Here is a 23,390-nt window from a genome sequence, read left to right on the forward strand (position 1 = left end):
ATAGGTGCTATAAAAATGACCAATAAATAAATAAATATACAGCCACAAGCATTGCATGTCATTATTGTTAGCTTGGTGAGTAGAAACTCATTCTTGACTGGTCCTGGTGTGCATTAACTGTCTGGCCTGGGTGTACCCACAACCACATGTTGGTTCCTGCCCAGTAAGTCTCTTTTATCCCCGTAAGAGGGTTGACACCTACCTCCAGGGAACAGAAACCACCCATGGGAGATTTGCCCGTAATCAAGTGCTTTAAAGACAGTCCTGTCAATAGCCACCTCACACCAGGATGCAGATTGCTGGATTCCTTTTGATGTAGGCAGACATGAGGAGCGATTCAGTCCACAAAGGGATCTCAGCATCTTGGATTTTGTTAAGGCTCCCAAACTTCCTGTGACCCACCTTGTCCCCCAGACTTCTTGCAGTTAAGGCACTCTGGATATGAAATCGCAAGACAGGGGACACATGTTACAGCAGCCAGGAGTTGACCAAGTGGTGGCTGCTGAGTTTTTTCATTGGTGGGGCGTAAACGTTTCCCATGAATATGTGAGAGTGACTAAGCCTAGCAAGGGAGACGGAACCAACCAAGGGTATCCAGTGATTTTAACGAAAACCTTTTATTCGAGGCATGTTTTACCGAAAAGAGTACCGGAACAATACTGCATTTAAAATATATGTATAGGGGTAGTGTTATAAGGGGATAAAACAGGTGAGGAGGGAGTTTGGGGGGTTAAAAACACGGGGAAACGGAAAGGCTTGCGGTGGTAAGCCCCCCAAATAAAAAAATAAAATGTAAAAAAATTGGTTTTTTTCAGTAAATTAGCTTTGGTAAAAAATGGTTTGAATAAAAAGTTGTAGGTAAAATCACAAAGAACCCCAACCAATAGAGGCTCTGGGAGGGGTCCCCCAGAAGACAATTTTAAATATTGGGTTAAAATCATGCATTTTCAGCAAACTTTCTGTGAGAAATTGGGTAAAAAGCCACAGTTGTCAATCAGTTTTGTAGGTGAACACACGAAAAAATGCAATATATTCAAATCACCAGCAGTGCACAGAAGTATTTTCCAACTCATTTTCATGATGCCATTGACCACAATATATGCCAGTTCAAAAACCTATTTGATGCTGCCTGTGCCCAAACGTGCCCATAGAGGCTGCGCCAATAAATGCGAGTATTTACAAATAAGAACATACTCCTGTTGAATTTACCACTATAAAAGACCATGCCACGGTAAATGGCATTTTATAGTGACGAACTACGTGTGGCCCGCACTGGCCAGTCCAGACTAGAGCCACCAATGTGAGCCAGGACCAGATACAAACACTTATCATGTTGCCTTCACCTGTAATGCCCACTAGAAAATGCCATGCCACAGCAAAGAAATGTGTCTATGAGTCATCAAGACTCAAAGGTCAGGGAACATTGCGGACTGCAGTCTAAGCTCCCCCCTCGTCAATGCCCATACGTGAAACCGGCCATGTCAGTGCTGGGCAGGTACATGTGAGTGACTTAAGACCAGGACCAGAAGAGGTAAGGGAAATGACGCGTACATCTATAGCTCATCTCCCCTGCGAGACAGTGGTAAAACAGCAGCATATTTAGAGAGAGAGAACTGCACAGGGATATAGAGAGACACCGCGAGATTGGGCCACAGTTAGAGGGAGAACAGGAGAGACACAGGGGCAGAGGGTAATGAGAGCGAGGCAAAGAAATACAAATCATAGTCATTGGTTGATAGGGAAATAAAGATGAAAATAGCAAGTGAGGAGGGCACTGAAAGAGACGGAGAAGTTGGGAAAACAAGAAACTATTTGAAACCGGGTACAAAAACCGAGCAGTATGAAAGTAGGAGACAAAAGAGACATAGTACTTCCAGTTTTATTCCTTCAATTGCATGAATGCCGAGACTGTGCGTGTTTTCAGCATGCTAAAACAGGATTCGAACATAGGTTGTTAGGTTGCCAGTACTCCACACAGACCATGACCACATGGAACGTCAATGAACCTGACTAATATTTCTGGCCTTGACATTTTTTTTTGTTGAAAAGGACGATTCCTATAAAATTGCTGTCAAAATGAAGGGTTTTCAGCTTTTAATATGGTCTTTGCAACGCAAATGCCAAAACGAGATATTTTACACAGGTTCAGTGCAATTCCTAAGCTGGCAAATTGACGATTCTGAGCTACCACTCTTAAAACACGTAAAGCCATTCATACAACTGACGGGAAAAAGGTCAACTTTATCAAAAAAAGTGTTGTAACCCGGCCCTCTAAACTCACGTGCGTAGGCTCAACTTGTCGGCACGAGAATGATAAAGGCTGGGACTAGGCAGGGAAGAGTGTGTCAAGTAAGGGTCCATTAGGGCCGGGAATGAGAAATTAATGGAAGGATTCATGAAGGGAGGTCTGGGAACTCCCTGCAAGTATTACAATTAGTCTGCAAGAGGGGTAGAAGGAGGTGGAGAGGTATGACGGAACTGCAAAGTGGTGCAACTTGCAAAGAAAGGTAGGGATCAGCAGGTGAACAAGAAATGCAGAGAGTCAGAGCAGTACACAATCAGTAGGTTTCAAAGACTATTGAGAGAATAGGAGAGAGGATGTTGGTTTCCGCGGAGGCCATCGGCTCGAACGGTTTGTGCGCCAGGGACCCAACACTATGTTGAAGTCCCACACCGGGTGCAGCCTCTTGACATGCGGGTAAAGCCTTGCAAGCCCATTCAGATGTTTTTTGACAATAGGATTGGAGGAGGAGAAGATACCCTCCTCCGAGTTCCTGTAAGCTCCGATGGTTACAAGGTATGTGCGGCAGGTGTCAACCTGCACACCCGAGTGGGCGAGGCATGCCGAGAAGGAGAGCATGTCGTCCAAAGTGCATGCCAGGGGATCCATTCCCTTAGAGTCTGCCCAGTGGCAGAATCTGGTCCACTTGCTTTAATACTGGGCCCTGGTAGCCTTGCTCCTTGCGCCCTGTATGATCTCCAGATTAGCCTGTGAGAGGCTGAGGTGCCGCAGTGTTACCTGCTCAGGTACCACACTGTGAGAGCTAGTTTCTGTGGCACTGGGTGAATGACTCTGCCCCCCTGCTGCGCCAAAAGATGTACAGAGCCTGTCGGGGGCATCTCAGATAGGCTGAGCAGCTCCGAAAACCATGGCCTGACTGGCCACCATGGAGCTATTAGAATGATGTTGAGTTGGCGAGACTCCTTGATTTTGCAAATTACTCTGTGAATCAGCAGCTTGGGCGGGAAGGCGTAAGCCAATAATGCCGTTCCACTGAAGCCGAAATGCGTCGCCCAGAGAGCCGGGGCCCTGTCCCGGCCAGGAGGTGCACTGAGGGCACTTCTTGTTGTGCCAGGTGGAAAAGAGATCCACCTGGGGATGACCCCACCTGTTGAATATCTCCTGAATAACGGGTTGTTTAGCTGCCACTCATAATTGTCAGTTCCCAGCCTGCTGAGCCTGTCCGCCTTCAGGTTGGATTCCCTCGGGAGGTGGACTGCCTTGAGGTAGATGTCATTTTCCAGGGCACACTCCCACATGCTGATTGCCAGTCTGCACAGAGGAGGGGATCTGGTGCCTTCCTGCTTGTTGACATAGTACATGCTGTTCGAGTTGTCTGTCTGGATGGGGACAAACTTCCCCTTCAGAAGTGGTAGGAATGCCTTGAGCGCTAGCCAGATGGCGCTCAGCTCTAGCCAAATGATGTGTAATTCCCGCTCCTGTCGAGTCCAGGTGCTGTGGACCGAGAGATCGTCCAGGATCGTCCTCGAGCGAGGAATCCGTGGTGACGGTGGCCTGTGGAGGGGGCGGCCGGAAGGGCTTGTCCGTCCGTAGGTTGCAGTCCGTGAACCACCATGTTAGTTCCGGGTGGAAAGATGGAGGAACGTTGATTATCTCGGATTGAGAGCCCCGTTCTTGGTTCCATGAGGCCGCGAAGTGCAGCTGAATCCTCCTCAGCCTCAGTCTTGTATGCGGAACAGCTATTAGGACTTCTGCCAATAGACCCAGGAGATGTTGGTACCACCATGCCGAGGTCACCTCTCTGCTGAGGAAGTGAATGGTGGCTCTCTTGATGTCTGAAATACCGTCTCTGAGTGTGTTTCCCAGATGAGGCCCAAGAATGTGAGAGTCTGCGTGGGCTGCAACTGTGACTTCTTGAGATGGAGTGTGAATCCCAGATCGTGAAGTGTGTTCATAAGGGCATGAGAAGAGTGGTGAACCACTTCCAGAGATGTAGCCCTGACGAGCCAGTCGTCGAGGTATCGGTAGATGTGGAGGCCCTGCACTCTGAAGAGGGCCGCCACCGTATTCATGAGCCTGGTAAAGACCCTGGCGACCGAGTTGAGGCCAAAAGGAAGGACGATGGTAGCCCATGATCCTGAACCGTAGGAAAGAACGATGTGGCTTCCAAAACGGGATGTGTAAGTACGCGTCCTTCAGATCCAGGGAGCATATCCAGCCTCCCTTGCACAATGTCTCTGCTAGGACAGCTGGCGTAACCATCTTGAATTTTTGCAGGGGTAAGGAGAGGTTGAGGGTGGAAAGGCCCGCCTGATTCTTCTTCTGAATGGCAAAAATCCTGGAGTAAAAGCCCAAGCCTCGCTGAGAGGCTGGGACTTCCTCCACTGCCTGGCTCTCTACGAGCAACTGGATCTCCGCCAAAAGAGTTGCTGTCCCAACATATGGGAGTGGAGCGCATGAGAGGCTGGGATAAGGAAGCGGTACCAAGTGGATACTACGAAGAGAATCCAGCGGTCCGTGAAATTCTGGCGCCAGAAATGTGCGTGGAGAGCAAGCCTGCCCCCGACTGGAGACACGTGGACTGGAAGGCGCGTGTCATGCTTTCTTTCCCACAGAGGCTGTCGCGGAGTAGGGTAACTGGAAAAAGCCTTTACCCCCCCCCTTTTTGTTGCTTGCGCCAGTTCTGAGACGGCGAGCGGTCCAGCTGCCTGGATCTCCGTTCCTGGTAGCCGCAGAACCCTCCGTATGTACGTCCTGTCGGAGCGCTGCTGAGATTGGGTGTACTATTTGGGCGTGGTCTTTGTCAGGATGGATAAAGACTTGGCCGTTTGTGAGCTGTTTTTCTTCTTGCCCAGCTCTTCGTCCGTGGAGGAGTGGAAGAGGTCTCCCCCCTCGAACGGTAGATCTAATATGCGTTCCTGGACGTCCAGGTTGAATTTTGTTGCCCGGAGCCAAGCTGTCCTTCTCATGTCCGTGGCGATACAGATGGCACGGCCAGAGGTGTCAATATGGACCACAGTGGATTCTATGAGGTTGTGCGCCACCAGCTTGACCTCGGCCAGCCCCGCCTTAAAGCGTGATTGGCTCTGCATAGGGAGTTCTGGGAGAAAGTCTGCAATTTCCCGCCATAACCTTTGGTTGGCGGCAGCCAGCATGGCATCGGTGTTGACCTGACGAAGATGCAAGGACGCGTTGGAATATAGCTTCTTCCCATAAGCCTTCAAGATCTGTCATGATGCCTACCTCCAAGGAGCCAGGTCCGACCCAGCAACCCCAGAGGCAGGCATAATTTCCCCCATGGGAGTGCCAGCAGGCCCAAGCTGGGGCCCTTTGGACTCAGTCCTGGCGCCTTAGGTGCCAGGCTCATGTTGGACCTCTGTCCTGGCGCCTTAGGCGCGAGGCTCATAAAGCTGGACATGTGTTCAAGTGTTTTAATGTGCACTTACCTGATGCAGACCATGCTGCCACATCCAGGCCCTCTTGAGGCCTGAATAGGAACTACTTTACCTGTTGGACTACTTTCCACCCGGGTGTGGTCGGGGAAGGATACATACCTGATCGGAGGAAGGATACACACTTGGAACTTCTTCCAAAGCTATTTAAACCACACCCGATCAGCAACTCACGCTTCGCATTGTTCTGCTCCTCGCAGCTGGACGCTCACCGTGTCAGCTCCTGCATCTGGACTTCAGCCACGCCTGTCAGCATCCTGGGTCACCTGCAAAGGGAGACAAGAGACCTACCAGCTAATCTGCACCACAGAGACATCACCGACGATCCTGAAAGGGAAGACAGCATTTTTAAAAGCATTTTGTTACGATCCCTGCAGCGCTGCATTTCACTCACCTTTCCTGGGTTCCTCCATCTTCAGCAGCGATCATCCGGATACACAGCCACTTCCCAGAGCCTAGAGAAAAAGACAAGAATAAGAGGTGAGAGAAGGAAGGGAATAGGAAAAGCTCTGTTTCCTTCTAAGACTTACCTGTTGGGTCATTCCCATTTCATTTCGGGTCTTGCTGCTTCCAAGCAGGACCCCGGCCCCTATGGGGAAAAAAGACAAAGACATTAGATGAGCGAATGCAAAAACATTACCTGAGCGCTCATCTAGGACTTACCAGATCTTTACTGGAACTGCACGTTTCACTTCGGGTCGGCGCCATATCTCCGGCATTCCGAACCCCGGCCCCTATGGGGAAAAGACATCAACATCAGCGCTTTGTTGCAAGAAGTCTCCAAAGGAATCTTCATTCATCACCTGAAAAAAGACAACAAACATTATTATTTAAAGCTTGAACTTTTGAACTTGCAACAGAACTTTTACAGCGCCTTACCAGTATAATCAAGCTTACCTAAACTCCCATCCAACCTCAATCCAGTGAAGTAACTGGGTTCAACGCGCCCCTGCGTCAGAAGCAGGATGGAGAGCTCGTCCTTTCAGACCCTAAGGTGAGACTTCACGGGGAATCGTGGAAGGGTATCATGGAGGGTTGGAAGAGAGTGGGAGGCTTGAGCGTAACTCAGTCAGTAGGTAATACTCCCTTTTCACGCACAGGGGAATATTCCTGCGAGCCGGAGAAGCCAGAGTAGAGGGCCCTTCCTGTCCATCTTCAGAGTCCTGCGCTTCACCATTGAAGAAGCATCAGCACTCGAAGCCAGACCTGCGCCTCCGTGGGAATCAGGTGAGCGTTACAAGATCTTCTCCTCTTTGCCTAGCAGCTCTGCAGAGGAGGAGGCTGAGGACGACTGAGGCTTGAAGTATAGTGATGCTGCAGCGATCACTGAGGAGTGTGGTTGAGGATGGGCAGAGAGCAAGAGTGTATCCCGCTCCATCTGCCTGTGCTTTGCGTCCAGGCGTCGACTGACCGGCTGTGCCGAGCGGGGCTTGAGCCAACCCTTCTTGGTGAGGGAGGTTTGCAGTGAAATCTCCGTTTTGGCAGAGGGGCGTCATGTGAGGACTTCAGCCAGGACCCCCTCTGCCAGCTACTCGACCTTGGCCGGGGAGGAGTGTGACGTCTGAGGACCGAGTACCTAAATGATAAAAAAGACAAAAAAGACCAAGAGAAGTATCCGTGCGTGGAATTACATGGCCGAAGCCAAACCCAGGAGCGCTGGTGAATTTGTCCCGTTCCCGTCGATGCGGAAAAGGGGCTGAGGTGTGGCGCCGGAGGGCAGAGTCAGGGCAGTGCATGCTCCCTGGGCCTCTAAATTTAAAGGGGAAGAAGGTTTTTTCTGGTGAAAAAGGTTCCGTCTCCCGTCCCTTACGCCCAAGCATTATGGAGGAAAGGGGACGGGGCGTAAGAGTACTGGCAATTTATAAGTAACCTGTGAAGTGGTTTGGCAAAACAAAACACATTCTGTTCACTGCTTTACTTCAAAATGAAAAGGTAAAGCAGACAGCATATTAAAGATGACTCTTAATTTTAAACACAATAAATGGGCAGATAGTTTGCATTTCAGATTGCTTTCCTGCTGACCACTGGGGTGGTGGCAATTGGCACTTTGTGCGTGGCTATGTTTGAACCTGATAGAGTGAGGGGCCTGGAGCTAGGATGGGGCCAGGACACAAGAATGTGAGAGCCAGAGAGACAGGGATGACTGACATGGAGAGCAAGCACGAGACAGTGCGGGTCACAGGGTGACTAAGGGGCATTAGAGAGGCTCAGGATAGGGACAGAATAGCTCGGATGATGGGCACTACGAGAAAGTGAGGGTCAGGGAGAACCAGGGATAGAGTGAGGGGCTTGAGGCAGGGGGGAAGCATGGGGAGGAAGAGTGGCAGAGTCACCATGACTTGCCATGAACTTACCTCCTCGAGGCGAGTAGGTCCATGGGTGCTTGGTTTCTTGCATAGCCACTTGCTGAGCTCAACTGGGCTCAGACTACTCCACACCCGCCCAGTCACAGCAGCTCCACACACCCCTGTTCCCCGTACATATCACATTTCAAAACAGCCAATAAAATGTGAGGATGTTTCACTAACATTGAGTCAAAACGAAAGTGACAAAAGAAGCTGTGCTATTTGAGCATGAATCAGACTGGTATGGCCACACCTCTGGCACACCGCCAGACGCCTGATCTAAATATTATAGGAACACTTACAATATCTGCACAACGCTTTTGAGCATCATGCAAGATGTGGAAAACGCGATTATAATGGGATGCGCCCCTGCGCCTGCACACCATAACCAGGCCCACCCACAATTATTTATTTAATTTAGAAAGAATAAACCTGCAGCATGGACTGACGAGTGCTTACCTGCAGTGTGCAGTCAGATTCAGTGCACACTGCAGAGGCTATCTGCATTATGGGGAACGGTGCCCCCGCCCTAAACAACCCCATGCCACTCATTGGACCCTTAACTACAGGGTTGTTGTTTACCAATCCTCTTGAGCCTTTGTCTTTACAACGGTTGGGGGGGGAGGAGGGTGGAGAGCTCCTCGTTAGCAGATTCATCTTTGGAAACTGCTTGAAGAAAGACTTACTGGAACCTGAATGGCAATACAGTCTACTCCAAAATCCTCTGCCAGAGAAATCGAGACCAGGAGCTCCAAGGAAATTGTCTTCCCAATCATCCGCACGGGCGTATTTGGGATGACAAACTTCCTGGACAAGGGTTTCTGAGACACTGACACCCAGTACCCTGCCCGCTGGAGTGGCAGAACCATGCAGGTGCTCTATATAAACCTGGGAAAGGTTGATTGGGAAGGGCAGAAAAAAGGACTTACTTTGGCACACTGAGTCCCTAGAATGGGTTTCCCAGCAACCAAAGAAGCGAGAAAGCAATCCTCGTCTCCCCCTGTATCTCTGAACCGCCTCCAAGCCATTTTGGAAAACTTCGGCACGGTCCAGGCTGCAGCAAGGGAACAACCAGTCATCTTAGACCTAGACTCTAAACCACAACTGCTTCTCTGAGTTCTCTTGATGCCATCTCTACATCTGAGACCCACCAAGTCTTCTAGTATCCCCAACTCTACACCGCCTGCTGGCTACCAGCATCTCTGAGCTCCAAACAACAATGCAGTCCCCCAACACTGTTGAGCCTGTCAAGCTGCTTGCTGCCAATGGCAGGTTTTCCCTTCTATGCATCCGAGTCCACTGCGTATACAAGTGCTGCAGACTCGCCTGTCATCTACCAGCTTCTTCGACCCTCAAGCAATCATTGCTGCTGAACTGAACCAAATCGTTGGAACCTTTCGCCAATGCTCCTAGAGTGGACCCTCAAAGCTCCCTGACTCAAGGTTTGATAATGAAAATCCTGGCTGGCTGCTGATGAGACCCAAAGACAGGACATCATGTATTTGAAGAGGCCCTTTCCCAGTGGTCCACCTTAAAGGACCCCAGTGTCTAGCTAGTGTCAGACATACTCAAACACTTTGACTTTTGCTGCTGAAATCTTTGCCTGAGCACTCCTATTTACAAACCCAGAATGCCCTTGTATTCTGAAAATCTACTTCTCTGTTTTCCCTTTACAGGGTTGGGCCATGGTGTTTTTATTAGTTGTGTGCATTTTTGCTACTTTATTTAAAGATCCTAATTTTAAAGAACCTTTGTTGAACATTCCTTTATTTTGGTAACACCCCACAGTGTTTGGATTGCTTCTGTCGCAGCTCATAAACCTTCTGAAAAGTACAGCCTGCCCTCAGTTGGCACTACAGAGACAAAGGTATACCTATTGGGCTATGCCGGTTTCAGCTTTATGATGGCGATTGCTGCTGGTTTAGTTGTAGTGTGGGGCTAAGTTGCCACTTTAGCCACTCCTTATCCCTGTACTCCTGCAGAGCAGTTGTCCTTTCGTCACACATCTGGGCTGGCAAGACCTGTGCAGAACGAAGAAAAGGCCTTAATGCCCTCTTCAGTACAATAATACTCCTGTCTTGGTTGAAGGGGCAAGGGATTCCAGCACTGAAGCATTGGCAGTAGCTACAACAAGTGCATTGGTAGGCCTGAAGGATAACAGAGTGCCAGAAGAAACCAAACTGACTGTCACTAAACAAACCCGCAGCAAGTTCATAATCCTGGAGAGCAGCTTTGGGGTCTGCAGGGGGGACAGCCGGGACATGTGCAACACACATGACACCTTCTCTTTTGGATGCCATATCAGACACATTTGTATACCTTACATCAAACATTATAACCAAAAATGCGACTTAAAAACCACACATCACAAAGGACAATAAATCATCTAATACGGACAGGTGGTCCAGGCGGACCACGCCCTGCGCCCTTCAGGAAAGTGCATGGTGGTGAAGCCCTATTCCCTCCCCACCATGCCCCGTTGTGTGGGGGGGGCGATCCAAGGAGGCCGACTATTTGTTACAAAACTTGCCTCTTAACCCCACCCCACACCCTCTCCCCTGCCGGGACCGCCGGCAGCAGTCCATGAATTCTGCACAGCGGCATACTGCGCCATCCACTACCCATAATTCCAGCTCCGGAGTCTAATGTCTCTGTGGTCCTCCTCATTCCCCTCCTACCCCCCCTCCGAACTGCGACATTCAGGGTGGGTGGGATGGAAAAGTACTCTGGTGGAGGCAGGGCGCCAGCACGGGCCCGGACGCAGGAACACAGCAGCATGAAATCCCCCAGGGTAAGGCAGAGAACTGTGCTCCTTTGCACTCTTGCCCCCCCTGTCATGGGGCATTTTGCGCCACTGTGCGCCTCTGCCAGGCTACAACCCACGAAACCTGCCTGTCCTCCAACTGCGGAGCTGGTTCCACTTGGCGCCTCCAGCTTCCTGTCCGCCCCAGCCCCTCCCACGACTTCCAGCCGTCCCCCGAATCGCCCAACCCGGCTACTTTTACCATTCCACCACCCACACGGGGCCTAGTACACACATTCCCTTACCTATCTCAGAGGTCAGCGGTTGAGGAAAAATGCCACTGTAGACTGTGGCTCTGGACCCCTTCCTTTTGCCTGCATGTGCTGAAGACAACTCTATAGGGACACAATTGCAATTCCAGCAATGAAAACACAAATGCACCATATGTGAGACAGACTGTACGGGTCTGCAGCTGAGAGGGTGCATGTGCACCGCCATTATGCTTTGAAACCAGTGACATGCATCATGCGACCTCTGGTGGTAAGAGAAAGGAATTTAGAAAAAGTTTAATATAGTTATGAAAAAAACTAAAACATTTGGTTTAAAAAAACAGTAGTCTGCAGGGCAAGGCCTTAAAAAGAAAAAACACAAAACTAGTCACAAAACACAAAATGGTACAGAGAGAGTGGAAGATTGCACCCAAAATAGCAGAAAAGACTGCTAGATAGGAAAAAAGAAACGGACCGTTAAACATGTCATTCTATTTGATAAGGTACCCTTAGTGCTTCAAAACAAATTAAACATTTTCCATGAGTACTGTGTTCTGAACAATATGACAATCAATTCAGCTAAATCTCATATTATAGCCTTTTTTTTTTTTATTTGCATTTAGTTCATTTACAAGAATAATTTCGAGTAGAACCTTTGCAAAAGAACAAGTTAAAATCCATGTAAAAAAGAAAAAGAAAATTTTAAACATTTGAAATTACACATTTTTTTTGCATTAGTACACAATACTTTAAAATACTTCAAGATACAATTTAAAATACAGGTGCAAGAGAAAATATATCAATCAATTTACCAACTAGACATTTCATTCTCCAGTCAAAATAAGTTCTTTTTCTATATGCTTACAAAAACTTACTAATTCATAAATTAAACGGTTGTGAGTTCCTTGCATCATGCGAGACCATAAAGATCATAAAATCGACCAACTATAATCATAATTCAAGAGTCGATGAAAACAGAACCACTACTTATCCCTGGTTATGTTACTTTTAACTCATTAGCTAAGAGACATCTATCAGGCCGCCCATCTGGGGGCTTATCGATTGCAATAAATACTTAATTTAAAGCCCAACCTAATCTAGTTTGGAACTCTCCGAGTTTACTAGGGGTTCATCTTAATATACCCTCAATCAGATATCCATCATTAATTATCATCTCACTATATTGGAACCCTGCCAATTTAACTATTGAAGAGATGTTTGATGATCTTGAAGCAGAACTGTGAGATCATCCTTGGTGGCGATTTTAATTGTGACTGTAGAAATGTGAATGAAACTAGCCTATCTAAACTCGCAACCCTAGCATGCATTAGAGGAGCCAAGTTTAGAGAACTCTTAACTGATTGGGACATGGATCTCTTGGCAACACACGATATGAAATCAAAAATTACATGGGAAAGAGGAGTTAAGAAGTCAATGATAGATTTTATCTTTGTATCTCGTAATCTTATAGCTTACATGGCCCCATTAGTAATAGAGCCTATATTGATCGGTGATCATGCACAACTTATAACATCATTGAAATTGAAATGTCAAATGCTAGGGGCAAATAGTTCACTAACAGCAGTAGAAGTTGATCGCCCTCAGCACTCAATCAGGTGGAACAATGCCTTGTGCGATCAGATTGTTAAACACATATCTCGAGAAACACTGCGAGTTGACTAATATGGTGCCAACTTAAGAATAAAATTATCTGATAGGGATTACTCCAAAATAGTTGACACCGTTTTGCTCAAATTTTGTAAAAACCACAGTAGTGTGAAACATACACACATCTACGATCAGAAATGTAAACTGTTGAAAAGGGAAAAAACAAAGCACTAAGACAACTAAAATATAATGTTTTAGGCACTGAAAGTCTCAGAGAAAGGCGGAATCAAATCATCTCACAGTACAAACAAAACTTAAGATTCGCCCGGATCTCGAGACACAATGAAGAGAACTGTACTTTAATCCGTGCCATCACTTCACATGACACTCGAGTTATATGGCGTACTCTAAAAGCTGACCCAAAAAATGTCGTGCCATCTATGCAGAATTGTATTTCTGATCAGACATGGCAGACGTATATAACTGCAAAATATCAACTACCTTATAAGTTCCAATTTCTTCCTGGTATATTGCTAGACTCTACCAGGATCCCTCGGTTTAATTGGAGCATTAGAGACATAATTTGGTCAATCTCGAGGCTGTCGTATTCTAAGGCTGCAGGACCAGACGGGCTTCCCCCTTGTCTCTATAAAGCGGACCCTGCCATGTGGGCAGAAATTATAAATACCAAATTCGAAACCATCTTTAACTCTGGGGAAATTCCACCATCTTGGTTAACTGCAAACATAGTCCCGATATTTAAGAGGGGTGATCCTTCCTGTCCTGAAAATTATCGCCCGATTTCTCTAATCGACACCGAGGCTAAAATCTTTGCGATTCTACTTCTTCACGATTTGGAGAAAATTATTGAGTCCAAGGGTCTTTATTCTAAATTTCAAACGGGTTTCAGAAAGAATACGAGTACCACTCTAAATGCAACTATCCTTGCACACGTTATTGCTGGAGCAAAAAATTATAGCCTTTACGAACAAGAAGAAAACTTTGAGATTTAAGTATGTCGTAAACTCACAACCAATCATGATGAGGGAAGAGATCATGTATTTGGGTTGCCATATATCAAATGGCATGTCTGTCGGCAAGTGGCGCACAGTGCTGGATACCAAGCTTAACCATCTATCTGCCCAGATGCGAATTATTTTCTCTAGGTATTGTAGATACTCCCTTATGCCACTGCTGTACTATTACACCATGAAAGTAGCGCCTATTTTACTCTACACCTTGGATGCCTGTTTGTTGAATATGGGGCCATTATTAAATCTTCTGCAAGGCAGAATTTGGAAAAGGGTCTTAGGTCACCCTGGTTATTTGCCTAATGCAATTCTCCTACATGAATTGGGACTATATCCCCTGGCAGCCAAATATGATTGGCGTATGATAATCTCATTTAATAAAATGATCTCGCCTCCAGCCAATTCTCTTTATGAGGATTTTAGGTTAATGCTTATTGAAGAACACCCGGCATCTATTGTCGAATTTAAGCTACGTATGTCTGCGATTTTGAGAACTTTGAATATGTCGCAGCAGGACCTAATTGACTCTCCGGGGAAAGCCAAAACTAGATTCTTTAGGAATGCATAGGCGCGTAATTCTGACTTAATCTCAGGCTACTCTTCATTTAGCACTTATGCAAAATTTAGCCATGCCATTTCTCCACGCTTGCCCTATGTCTTGCGTTTTCCTGACAAATATGCTAGAAGGACATACATGAGATTCCGCCTGGATCTCATCCATACGGGATCTCGTATCAGGAATTTGTCAGGTTATAAAGAGTTGTGGCAGTGTGAGCGTTGCCAGTTTTGTTCCATAGCTGGGGAATCTGAAGTTTTGGAACATTTTCTTATGTATTGCACACACTTTGAGCAACATAGGATTCGCTGCTTGGGACCTTTTTTGGTTTCATACTCCAGCTTTGAGCGCCATTTGATTTGGCTGCGCTGTATGTGGGGCCAGTCTAATTCCATCATGCTAGCAACTGTACGACTTGTGAACATGATTGAGGAAGACCTCTCGCTATTAAACAAATCCATGTATACTGTGAAGGCCATAGATGCCGTACTGGCACCTAAATCGTATTTATACCATCAATTGCATTATAACTGGCATCATGGAGTTTGGTATCATAAAAGGAGAGACAAGCGTTCCTCTCTATTGATGACCACAGGTGAGATTTTTGAATGTATATGAATATTCTTCTAAATTGACGACTCAGTAAATTTTAATTATAAAGAGTCTACTAGTGTGGTGGAGGAAACTGAAATTATTATGAAAAAAAACTTGGGAAAAAATAAATAATTAGTTTCAGATTGTATTATATTTAAATATATGTTTATGAATTTTAGATTTGTTGTATTATAACCTTTGATGTATAAGTAGTTTTATATCTTGTGTTTTATACAAAAGAATACTTTGATTTTGTTATGAAATGTGTAATTTTATTTTACACATTTTTGTAAAGGTGTAAATTAAATTTTGCTACCAAAAACAAATCAAAAAGAAAAAAAAAAGAAACGGACCGTTGTCGTTCTGGGGCCTATTGTATAGAGGGGGCTCATCACTGGCACATACAGAGAGTTCACATACTGCGATTCCATTTTCCAAATGTTTAGCAACTATGGTCAATTCCTGTGGAGTATTTTTCCAGCTAGACCTGCTGCAGAAGAAGCATGGATAACCAATGGACAAGGAGTTATTAAAGCCACAACTATATGCTGAAGAACCACTTGAAATTAAAAAGGTACTCAACCATGATTCCAAGCAATACTTTTTAAAAAGGGCAGTGTTATGGGCAGTGCTCAAAGCATATCTTTTTGGTGGTCAAAGAGCGTTGCCAATGTAGGTAGGTCAGAGCTTCTGAGATTCCATTAGCTTACCAACTGGGAGCAGTGTGGAGCAGTGTACAGAAAACCAAGACCTACCTTTCAGAGGTGGAGTGGGGCAGACTAGAGAGAGGACAACAGTTATTTTGACTAAATTAAATGTTCACCCAGAGTTTTTTAATGTACTTCATTTATCTTTAAAGGAAGTAAATGTTTTCTGCACAAGGAAAGGCAAGTTTAAACCTAAAAAGTGGTTAAATCTTAGGATGTTCGCTCCTAATCGATATGGTTAGCCACAGGATGACAGGCAATTCTAGGGTTTACTCTGTACTAGCGGTTGTACAATGATGGTGTTCCCCATATGAAAGTAGACTGGACCAGTCTCCACTCACGCATAATAACTACTGCACCAGATATATACAAATCTCGCCCCTTTTCCTCTCTATGTTTAAATGGTCCTGGTCATTGTAGCCTGTAACTATTGGCCCTGTGACTCGTTAATGCCCTCGCAGCACAGAGATTATTGCTTAAGTGCTGTTCGGTAGAAGAAATTCCAGCAGATCTGTTAAGGATTCCAAGTCAAGATTGTTCCAGTTTCTTTTCCTTGTGGTGTGTGATATTGCATTTCCGGGTAGTATGCAAGTTTGAAGTTTCATGGAGAATGGTATCAGGTAGTGATTGCTCCATACCATTGGTATCGGTGCGGCAGTTACACAGAGCCCTTCTCTGCAGAAGATTGAATCCAAGGTGTTTGCAGCATTGTGGATTGATCCGTTTACTATTTGCTTAAAGTGAAGGGTTTCAGGAGGGCACACAGTGAGTTAGCTGTGGTTTCATTCTCTCTTTCAAACTAGATGTTGAAGTCTCGCAGGATGATTAGTTTATCCTAGTAGGTAGAAAGGTTGGTGACTGAGTCAGTGAATTTCATTGCATATTTTGGGTTGTAGGACGGCGGCCTGTAGATCAGAAGGAACACTATGTCGATGAGGGTTGATCTTGAAGAGGAGGGATTTGCAGTCTTCTATTTCAGCTGAGGAGAGTGGCGCAGCGCAGATGTGCTCTTTGTGCATCATTGTGATTCCGCCTCCTCTTGGGTTTGCTCTATTGGTATGTTTTAGTTTGAAATTGTCCAGTATGGCTTTCTGCATGATTGTCTTGTAGTTATCTGCTAGCCAGGTTTCTGTGAGGAAACGTATGTCTGCGCCTCCCTCGCTTCGGAGATCTTACATTTCTGTTTTGTGTTTTGCTATAGCACTTACATTGAGTATGCTGCAGTGCAGTTAGTCTCTTGGGCGTTGTCTATTTTTTCGTGTGTCCTAGCCGGTGTGGTTTTTGTCAGGTTTTCATTGCTTGGAATTCTCTCTTGGATGGGGCTGTTAGTTGAAATTGTTCTTGGGTGTTCTGTCTCCTCTTTGAATAGTCCAATTAGGTTGATGGCAGGGTTGCTTAGTTTTGGTTTGTGCCAGCTGAGTGGTTATTTGTGTGTGGGCACTTTTTTCCAGTCTTTGGTGATGTAGGGAGTGTTAATAGTTATGGACACGAGCTTGACCCTGATTCTTATTGGGGTATTGTCGAAAGTGTTTTCCGAGTTATTGTGTTTTGCGTTTTGGTATTTATGGTTTGGCGTCCTGGTGGGATCCAGGTTTGTTTAGGTTCTTGCTTGTGGGGTATTTGACGGTTGTCTGATATTTATTGAGTTGGAATCATTGGTGGAGAAGTACCGTGGGATGTATTCTGTGTTTGCTCTTTTCTTGTTCTGTATCCTTAGACCGTTAAGAGGTGTCCCCACTGGGTACCAAGGTGTTCTAAATTGTGGTGGGTTGAGGTTACCCACCTGTTTCTGTTTTCCTTTCTTGCTTCTTTGACTTTCATGTATCGAGGCATGTCCGTGGTATGTGTTTATTATTTGGGTTAAGTTTGTGATGTATGTTGTTTTCCTGGGCCGTGTGCCCTCTTGGGTAGGTTATTTCCTTGTCTCCAGTTATGTTTCTATGCTTTCCCAGCTTCCTTTAGGCTGGTGTGTGCCATGCTGTATATAAATCTGCTTCACTGTGGTGCAGGCCTCTATATTCTCTGTATTGAGTCGGGTACATAAGGGCAAGGCCTCTGTGTGTTGTTCCAGTATTGCTTCACAGTGGCAAAGGCCTCTCTGCGGTCGTTGGTTTTTGTGCTGGTGTCGGGTTCACACAGATGAAGATTCCTTGTGGTCACCCTGGGCTGCCTTGTGGTGGCGAAGGTCTCTCTGTGGTTGTTGGGTTTTGTGCTAGAGTGTGGGTGCCCAGGGTTGATGACCGGTCAATGGTGATCAAGTGCTAGGTTGTGGGTTGTAGATGGACTAATGTCAGGTCTGCCCTATGGGGAAATGTACAACGCACTGTAATTGGGCGTAGTAACGGCCCGTAGGGTTTGGGTCTGAAGTCGTGTTGGGAATTGAGCTGTGGAGTGTAGATTCAAACAGTGGCTGGGACCAACCTTTGTGCACATCAAGTATTAAACAGTCACAACATCTAGATGCAGCAAGAATTAAACAGCGAGGCAGACCATGAGGCTAAGTAAGAGTGCAGCAGAATTGAAAGCAGTCACGCTGTGTAGTTTGAGTGTAGCAAGGTTCAAACAGTGGCTATGTCAGAATAGTAACTCAAACCACTGTTTGCAGCAAGAATTAGAGCAGTCACAATGTGTACTTCAGAATGCAGCAAGCATATCGGCGAGAGGAATCACCAGCATGTTAACCTTTGGGTGCAGCAGAATTTAAAGCAGTCACGGTGTGTGGTTTGAGTGTAGCAAGATTTAAACAGTTGCACGGTGCAACAGTGACTTAAACCTTTGTGCGCAGCAAAGAGTTGAACAGTCACAATGAGTAATTCTGAATGTGGCAAAATTAAACAGCGAGAGGAGTCAACATGAGATTAAAGCTTCGGGCGCAGCAGAATTTTCAGAAGATACAATGTGTTGTTTGGCATAGCCTTAAATACGTCTCACTTTAAGAGTGTGAATTCTGTGACTCTTCAACTTCACACATGCTTCTATAACAATTAAAAATGATATCCAAATGTTTCTTTGCCTTTTGGAGATATGTGTGAATCTTATTTTATACAATCATGTCAAAAGCTGAATGAGCCAGGGTTATGAATACATTGTAAGTGAGATGATGGTGCCTTCAATTAGGATGATACTAATCTAAATTGTTTTATATACACAAATATATATTATATATGCCCAATGCAGAGGTTCTGCCACACTTCTGCCATCCACCCATTCGCATAGGCTCACACACTACATATGCACATTAAAGAGAAACAGAGAGATTATGGAGGACAGCTCTGGATTCTTGCAATTGCCGATATGCTGCTGCAGATAGCCCTCCGAGGCAGGAAGCAGGAGGTGGTATTAAGCACCTCTCCCTTCCCGATTCCTGATATTTCTGGTGGCTCCGGTGCACCAACTTGCAGACCCAGGCTCTCAAAGCACAGGGAAACGCTGGAGCACCCCTTCACACTTTTTTGAAAGCAGTAAGCCTGTCTCTGTAAGCCTACTGGGCCATCCAGTGCTCGAGAAGCAAAAGGCCCTCGGCCTTGCATGGCGCATTGCCCATGGACGCCCCAATATTGTAATCTGAAGGAAACCACCTTTCCCTAACAATATAAAACCAGCCCAGGAGCGCATCCGCAGCTCCTCGCTGCAGCTGGGGAGCCCATAGTATTTTCAAGGGGTTGGCTTCAATAACGAATAGCATGTCAGCGCCTCGTCGCCCATTATAAACCAGCCGTCCACTGGAGTTTTGGAATGTGTATTGAGTAGCATTAGGAAACAGCTAGACATGTAAAAGCATAAATGGTCATATAAAAAAAAGATAAAAAATAATGATTTGAATTTCATTTGGAAGTTACATTTATGGCACACTATTCAATTGCTCCTGCTTCCACAGGGGTCGTTTCAGCTCGCAGAATGATGCTCGATACCCAGTAGCTGCTTTTAGCTCCTTCTCATTAAATCTTTATTTCGATCCCTGCATTTCCCAACTAGTCTAAAATTCACAGTAAAACTATGTATTTTCATTTTACCAAGCAAAGGTTAAAAAACAAAGCTCACCTTTCCATTCATAGCCTGCAATGCATCCATGGCGTCATCTTTACACTCAAAAGTGATAAAACCAAACCCTCTGGACTTGCCTGTCTCCCGGTCTTTTACTACCACAACTGAAAGAAGAAAAGAAAAGGGGGGAAATGTTATTATGAACCATCTGTTATGCCAGCCAGCCTAGTAGTGGAATGATTATTTTACGATATACTCCATACAAGGCTAATAGGAGGAGTCACTTCGGGAGACAATTGACAGTTTTATAATTATGAACTACTACGTTACGCCCCCTTTGCTCCATGCTTGTGGAAGGTTGCCTCGAAAGGGGTTGGAACTGGAGGTTGAGGCAGAGCAGTAAAGAATTCAATATAAAACAAGCATTGGCAATGCCAACAGTTTTGACTTTTGTGTTGGCATGGGAAAGGCACGTGCCGGGCGCTGTCTTAGTGGCATTAACTGGACAGTGATGGTAGCAGTTCCAAAATGGTACAAGTACTTGGGCATCTAATAGCTATGTCTGGCAAATGCCTAATACGTATACAGAAGCCAAAACTGTTGGTTTTGCCAATGCTGTTTTTAACAGGACTATGGTGACGGACGCACAGAGTACTTATAAATCAAGTGGCTGAAGGCAGACCTGGTGAAGAAATTTGTATTACACCAGTAGCAAGTTTACAGCTCCAATTAAGTCACAGGCCTCATTACAAGTTTGCCGGTATCTTGCCAGTAAATCGGGCAGGTCATTGGCAAACAGTAATACCGATACCGGCGCCTGATCTATCTGAATTACTAGCAGATTACAGGTGCTGGCCCTGGTATGTTAATCCCCATTCTATAGGCCTGCATGGGGGGATTGTCAGTATCACCGGAAATACTGGTGCCAGTAATACCAGCTGTTATTTGCCGCTGGGGGGCCTGACTTACCTCCAAGCTCTTGGCTGGAGTCCGAACACCCCACCGGCAAACTTGTAGTTTGCCAGTCTGGAAATGTGCAAGTAACTGGAATTATCAGCACGTTAATTCCAAACTTGTAATGATGCCCAAACAACTCTCACAAGAGTGCTTTGAAAAAACACTGACAAGCGAGTGCAACGTTTGATGGTACGGCTTGATTAAAGCAAGCTCAAAGAATTCCCATGAAGAGATGTTTTAGGTGGGGAGGGGCAGGAACTGGGTGGGAATGGCCATAGGGATTAGCATGACCATGGGCAATAAATGGTTGGCAAATAACCAAACAGCACCTACAAGCTGTGTGTGCCTCTCCATATGCCATTTCTCCCTATTTGTACTCTGATGCAATAGTTTTGGTTTATAGACAATCGCCACCTAATAGCCCAAACTAAAATGAATGCAGGTGTGACATGTACAGAACCCTCTGTTGACATGCTCCCTGCTCTAAACACCAATCCGTGTGTACATAACATAACGTGTATTTGTGGAGCACGCGTTCACCCTCAGAGGGGCATCTTGGGGCTATTGACAGATAACATATGTTTATTAGCAGGAGCTTTTTGTGGAGCAGTGTACGTTTTTCATGTGACACACCTACATTTTCTCATTAGTAACCAGCTCTATGGCCAGGGTTAAGGATTTTATAGAGTGCAGTCCTGTGGTAGACATTTTTCTGCAGTGGACATGCATTCACATGTGAATCTATAAAAGATACTGATGCTGGGGAACAGGTGAAACATCTAAGTAACCTTTTCCTTCTCCAGCATTGGATTTTTCCTAAATTCACATGTTTCAATACAATACATAGCAGTACATAAACATACTTCGCTGCATATAATGCAAAACGTGAGGATGATAGATCTCTCCTTTGGGTGACAAAACGTGAGGAGGATAAAGCTCTCCTTTAGGTGAAAACATGTCAAAGGACTGCTTGTCCAACTTTGGACTCCTCCATTGAGTTTCTTTTGTTGGTACAGTAAAACATGGTATAGGTATGAAGGGACCTCCAGAGGAGCATCGGAGAAGAAGGCAGCAGTAGATGAGACAGCCCTTGTGGAATGTACCTTAGGCTGACCTGGAAGCGGCCTGTTAGCAACTTGGTGGCAAAAGGAAATGTAAGAAGAAAGACATCTGAAGATGGAAGACTTAGACTTTTCCCATAGCAGTCTGACCAATTGCCACAAACAGTTGTGAGGTCTTCCATAATGGCTCGGTATGGGCAGCATAGTACCTAAGAACTCACATGACACCCAGAGAGGAAGCATTCAGCAGGCTTAGAAGGACAGACGAAGAACACTGGCACCACCAGAGGCTCCTTCTGGTTAAACAAAGACGGTACTTTAGGCATGAACGTAAGGGTCATCATCATAAGGACTGTGCATCTGGGGAAAACAAAATAGGGTGGTTTGGAGGATAGAGCCTGGACTTCGCCAACCCTCCTGGCTGAGGTGATGGCGACCAAGGCATCTGTTTTCCATGAAAGGAACTTAAAGTCCGGCCTTATGTAAAAAGCTCAAATGGATGGTCCATTCATTTGAAGAGTATGAAATTAAGTTCCCCTGCAGTAGCGGGTGCATGCATTGGTGGAAAGGCACTAAAGGGTCCCATAAGAAATTCCTTGATGGATCGATGGGACCACATTGATTGCATTAGCTGAGGAGTGCGTGAAACGAGATATCGTGGCCAAGTAAACCCGATAGAGGCATGGGCTCTTGAGTAAGTACTCCAGAACATGTTGCGTTTGGAAGTGGAGAGCATCCACCCCAAGAGCAGCACACCACACAGTGAAGCCTTTCCATTTACTGTTATAGCATGAGAGGGCAACAGGCGCTCGAGCCTTCGCCAAGATGTCTCTGCAGTTCTGGGGCATGTCAATGTGGGCGACCTCTAGGGATGCAGGAGATAGCAATATAAGAGTTTTGGTATGAGCGGGAACGGGGCAAAAAGTCCATAGGAACTGGTCTCTCCTCCGAAACATGAAGGCATCGCCCAGGCTGCCCGGTAGCAGGAACCTGCTAACGAATGCAGGCAACTTTAACCTGTCCTTGGTGCCAAAGAGATCTATGTCTGGTGTCTCCTATATCTGGAATGGTCTCACGTTGTTACCATAAAGTAAATTACTATGTGGTAATTTACTTTGTGAACATTACATTGGCAGCTTACTTTCTAATGTATTTTTTTGTGGGTTAAAGGGCTAAAGGGGTAGTGGGCAGAGGTTTGGAGTAAGGGTTATAGTGAAATGGGGTGGGGCTTTGAGGGGACCTTACATTTCGAAGTAAACTGCAGAAGTTATTTCCACAAAGTAAATTACCACAAGTAATTTACTTTGTGGAAATGACATGGAACCGTCTGGAATAGAAGTAGAACTTGACTGCGGGGGTGTTCCCACCACTCATGGCAAGAACGGAGTTCACTTCTGAGGGGATTTGCCATGAAATTGTGGATATCTGGCAGGTGGAACAGGGATAGGAACATCCCATGCAAAATGGTCTACTTCCATAGAGACTGGCTATGGGTGGCAGGAAAGGAGATCTGGTGCCGCCCTGTTCCCAAATATAGAACATGGTGTCTGTGTTTTCTGTGAACACACGAACCACCTTCCCTTGGCATGTGGGGTAGGAAGTACTTCAAAGCCCAGAAGGATGCCCTTAGTCGAGGACTGATGTGCAGGGACTTTTTCTCTAACTATCAGAGGCCCCTGGCATGAAGATTTGTGGTGTGGGCTCCCCACCCTTCCATGGACGCATCTGTTGTCACTGTTACTTAGTGAGCAGGGATGATGAACAGAGCTCCCTCTGGAAGTTGAGTGATATCCGACCACCAACTCAGGGTATCGTAGACTGGACCTGAGGAATATTTTGCT

The 23,390-nt window shown here is 45.9% G+C and overlaps 1 protein-coding gene across 4 annotated transcripts in view; it reads right to left on the minus strand.

The window, feature by feature from the left end:
* The window catches only part of LOC138569217 (cold-inducible RNA-binding protein A-like), a 79,649-nt gene that overhangs the window by 46,751 nt on the left and 9,508 nt on the right, over window positions 1-23,390 (minus strand). For all 4 annotated transcript variants that reach the window (XM_069647005.1, XM_069647034.1, XM_069647016.1 and 1 more), the window contains exon 3: window positions 19,589-19,695. In XM_069647005.1, the coding sequence (XP_069503106.1) occupies window positions 19,589-19,695 (107 nt within the window). The remainder of the gene's footprint in view (window positions 1-19,588; window positions 19,696-23,390) is intronic.

The sequence above is a fragment of the Ambystoma mexicanum genome, chromosome 1p (genome assembly GCF_040938575.1).
Source record: "Ambystoma mexicanum isolate Mex_15411 chromosome 1p, UKY_AmexF1_1, whole genome shotgun sequence".
Lineage (NCBI taxonomy): Eukaryota > Metazoa > Chordata > Amphibia > Caudata > Ambystomatidae > Ambystoma > Ambystoma mexicanum.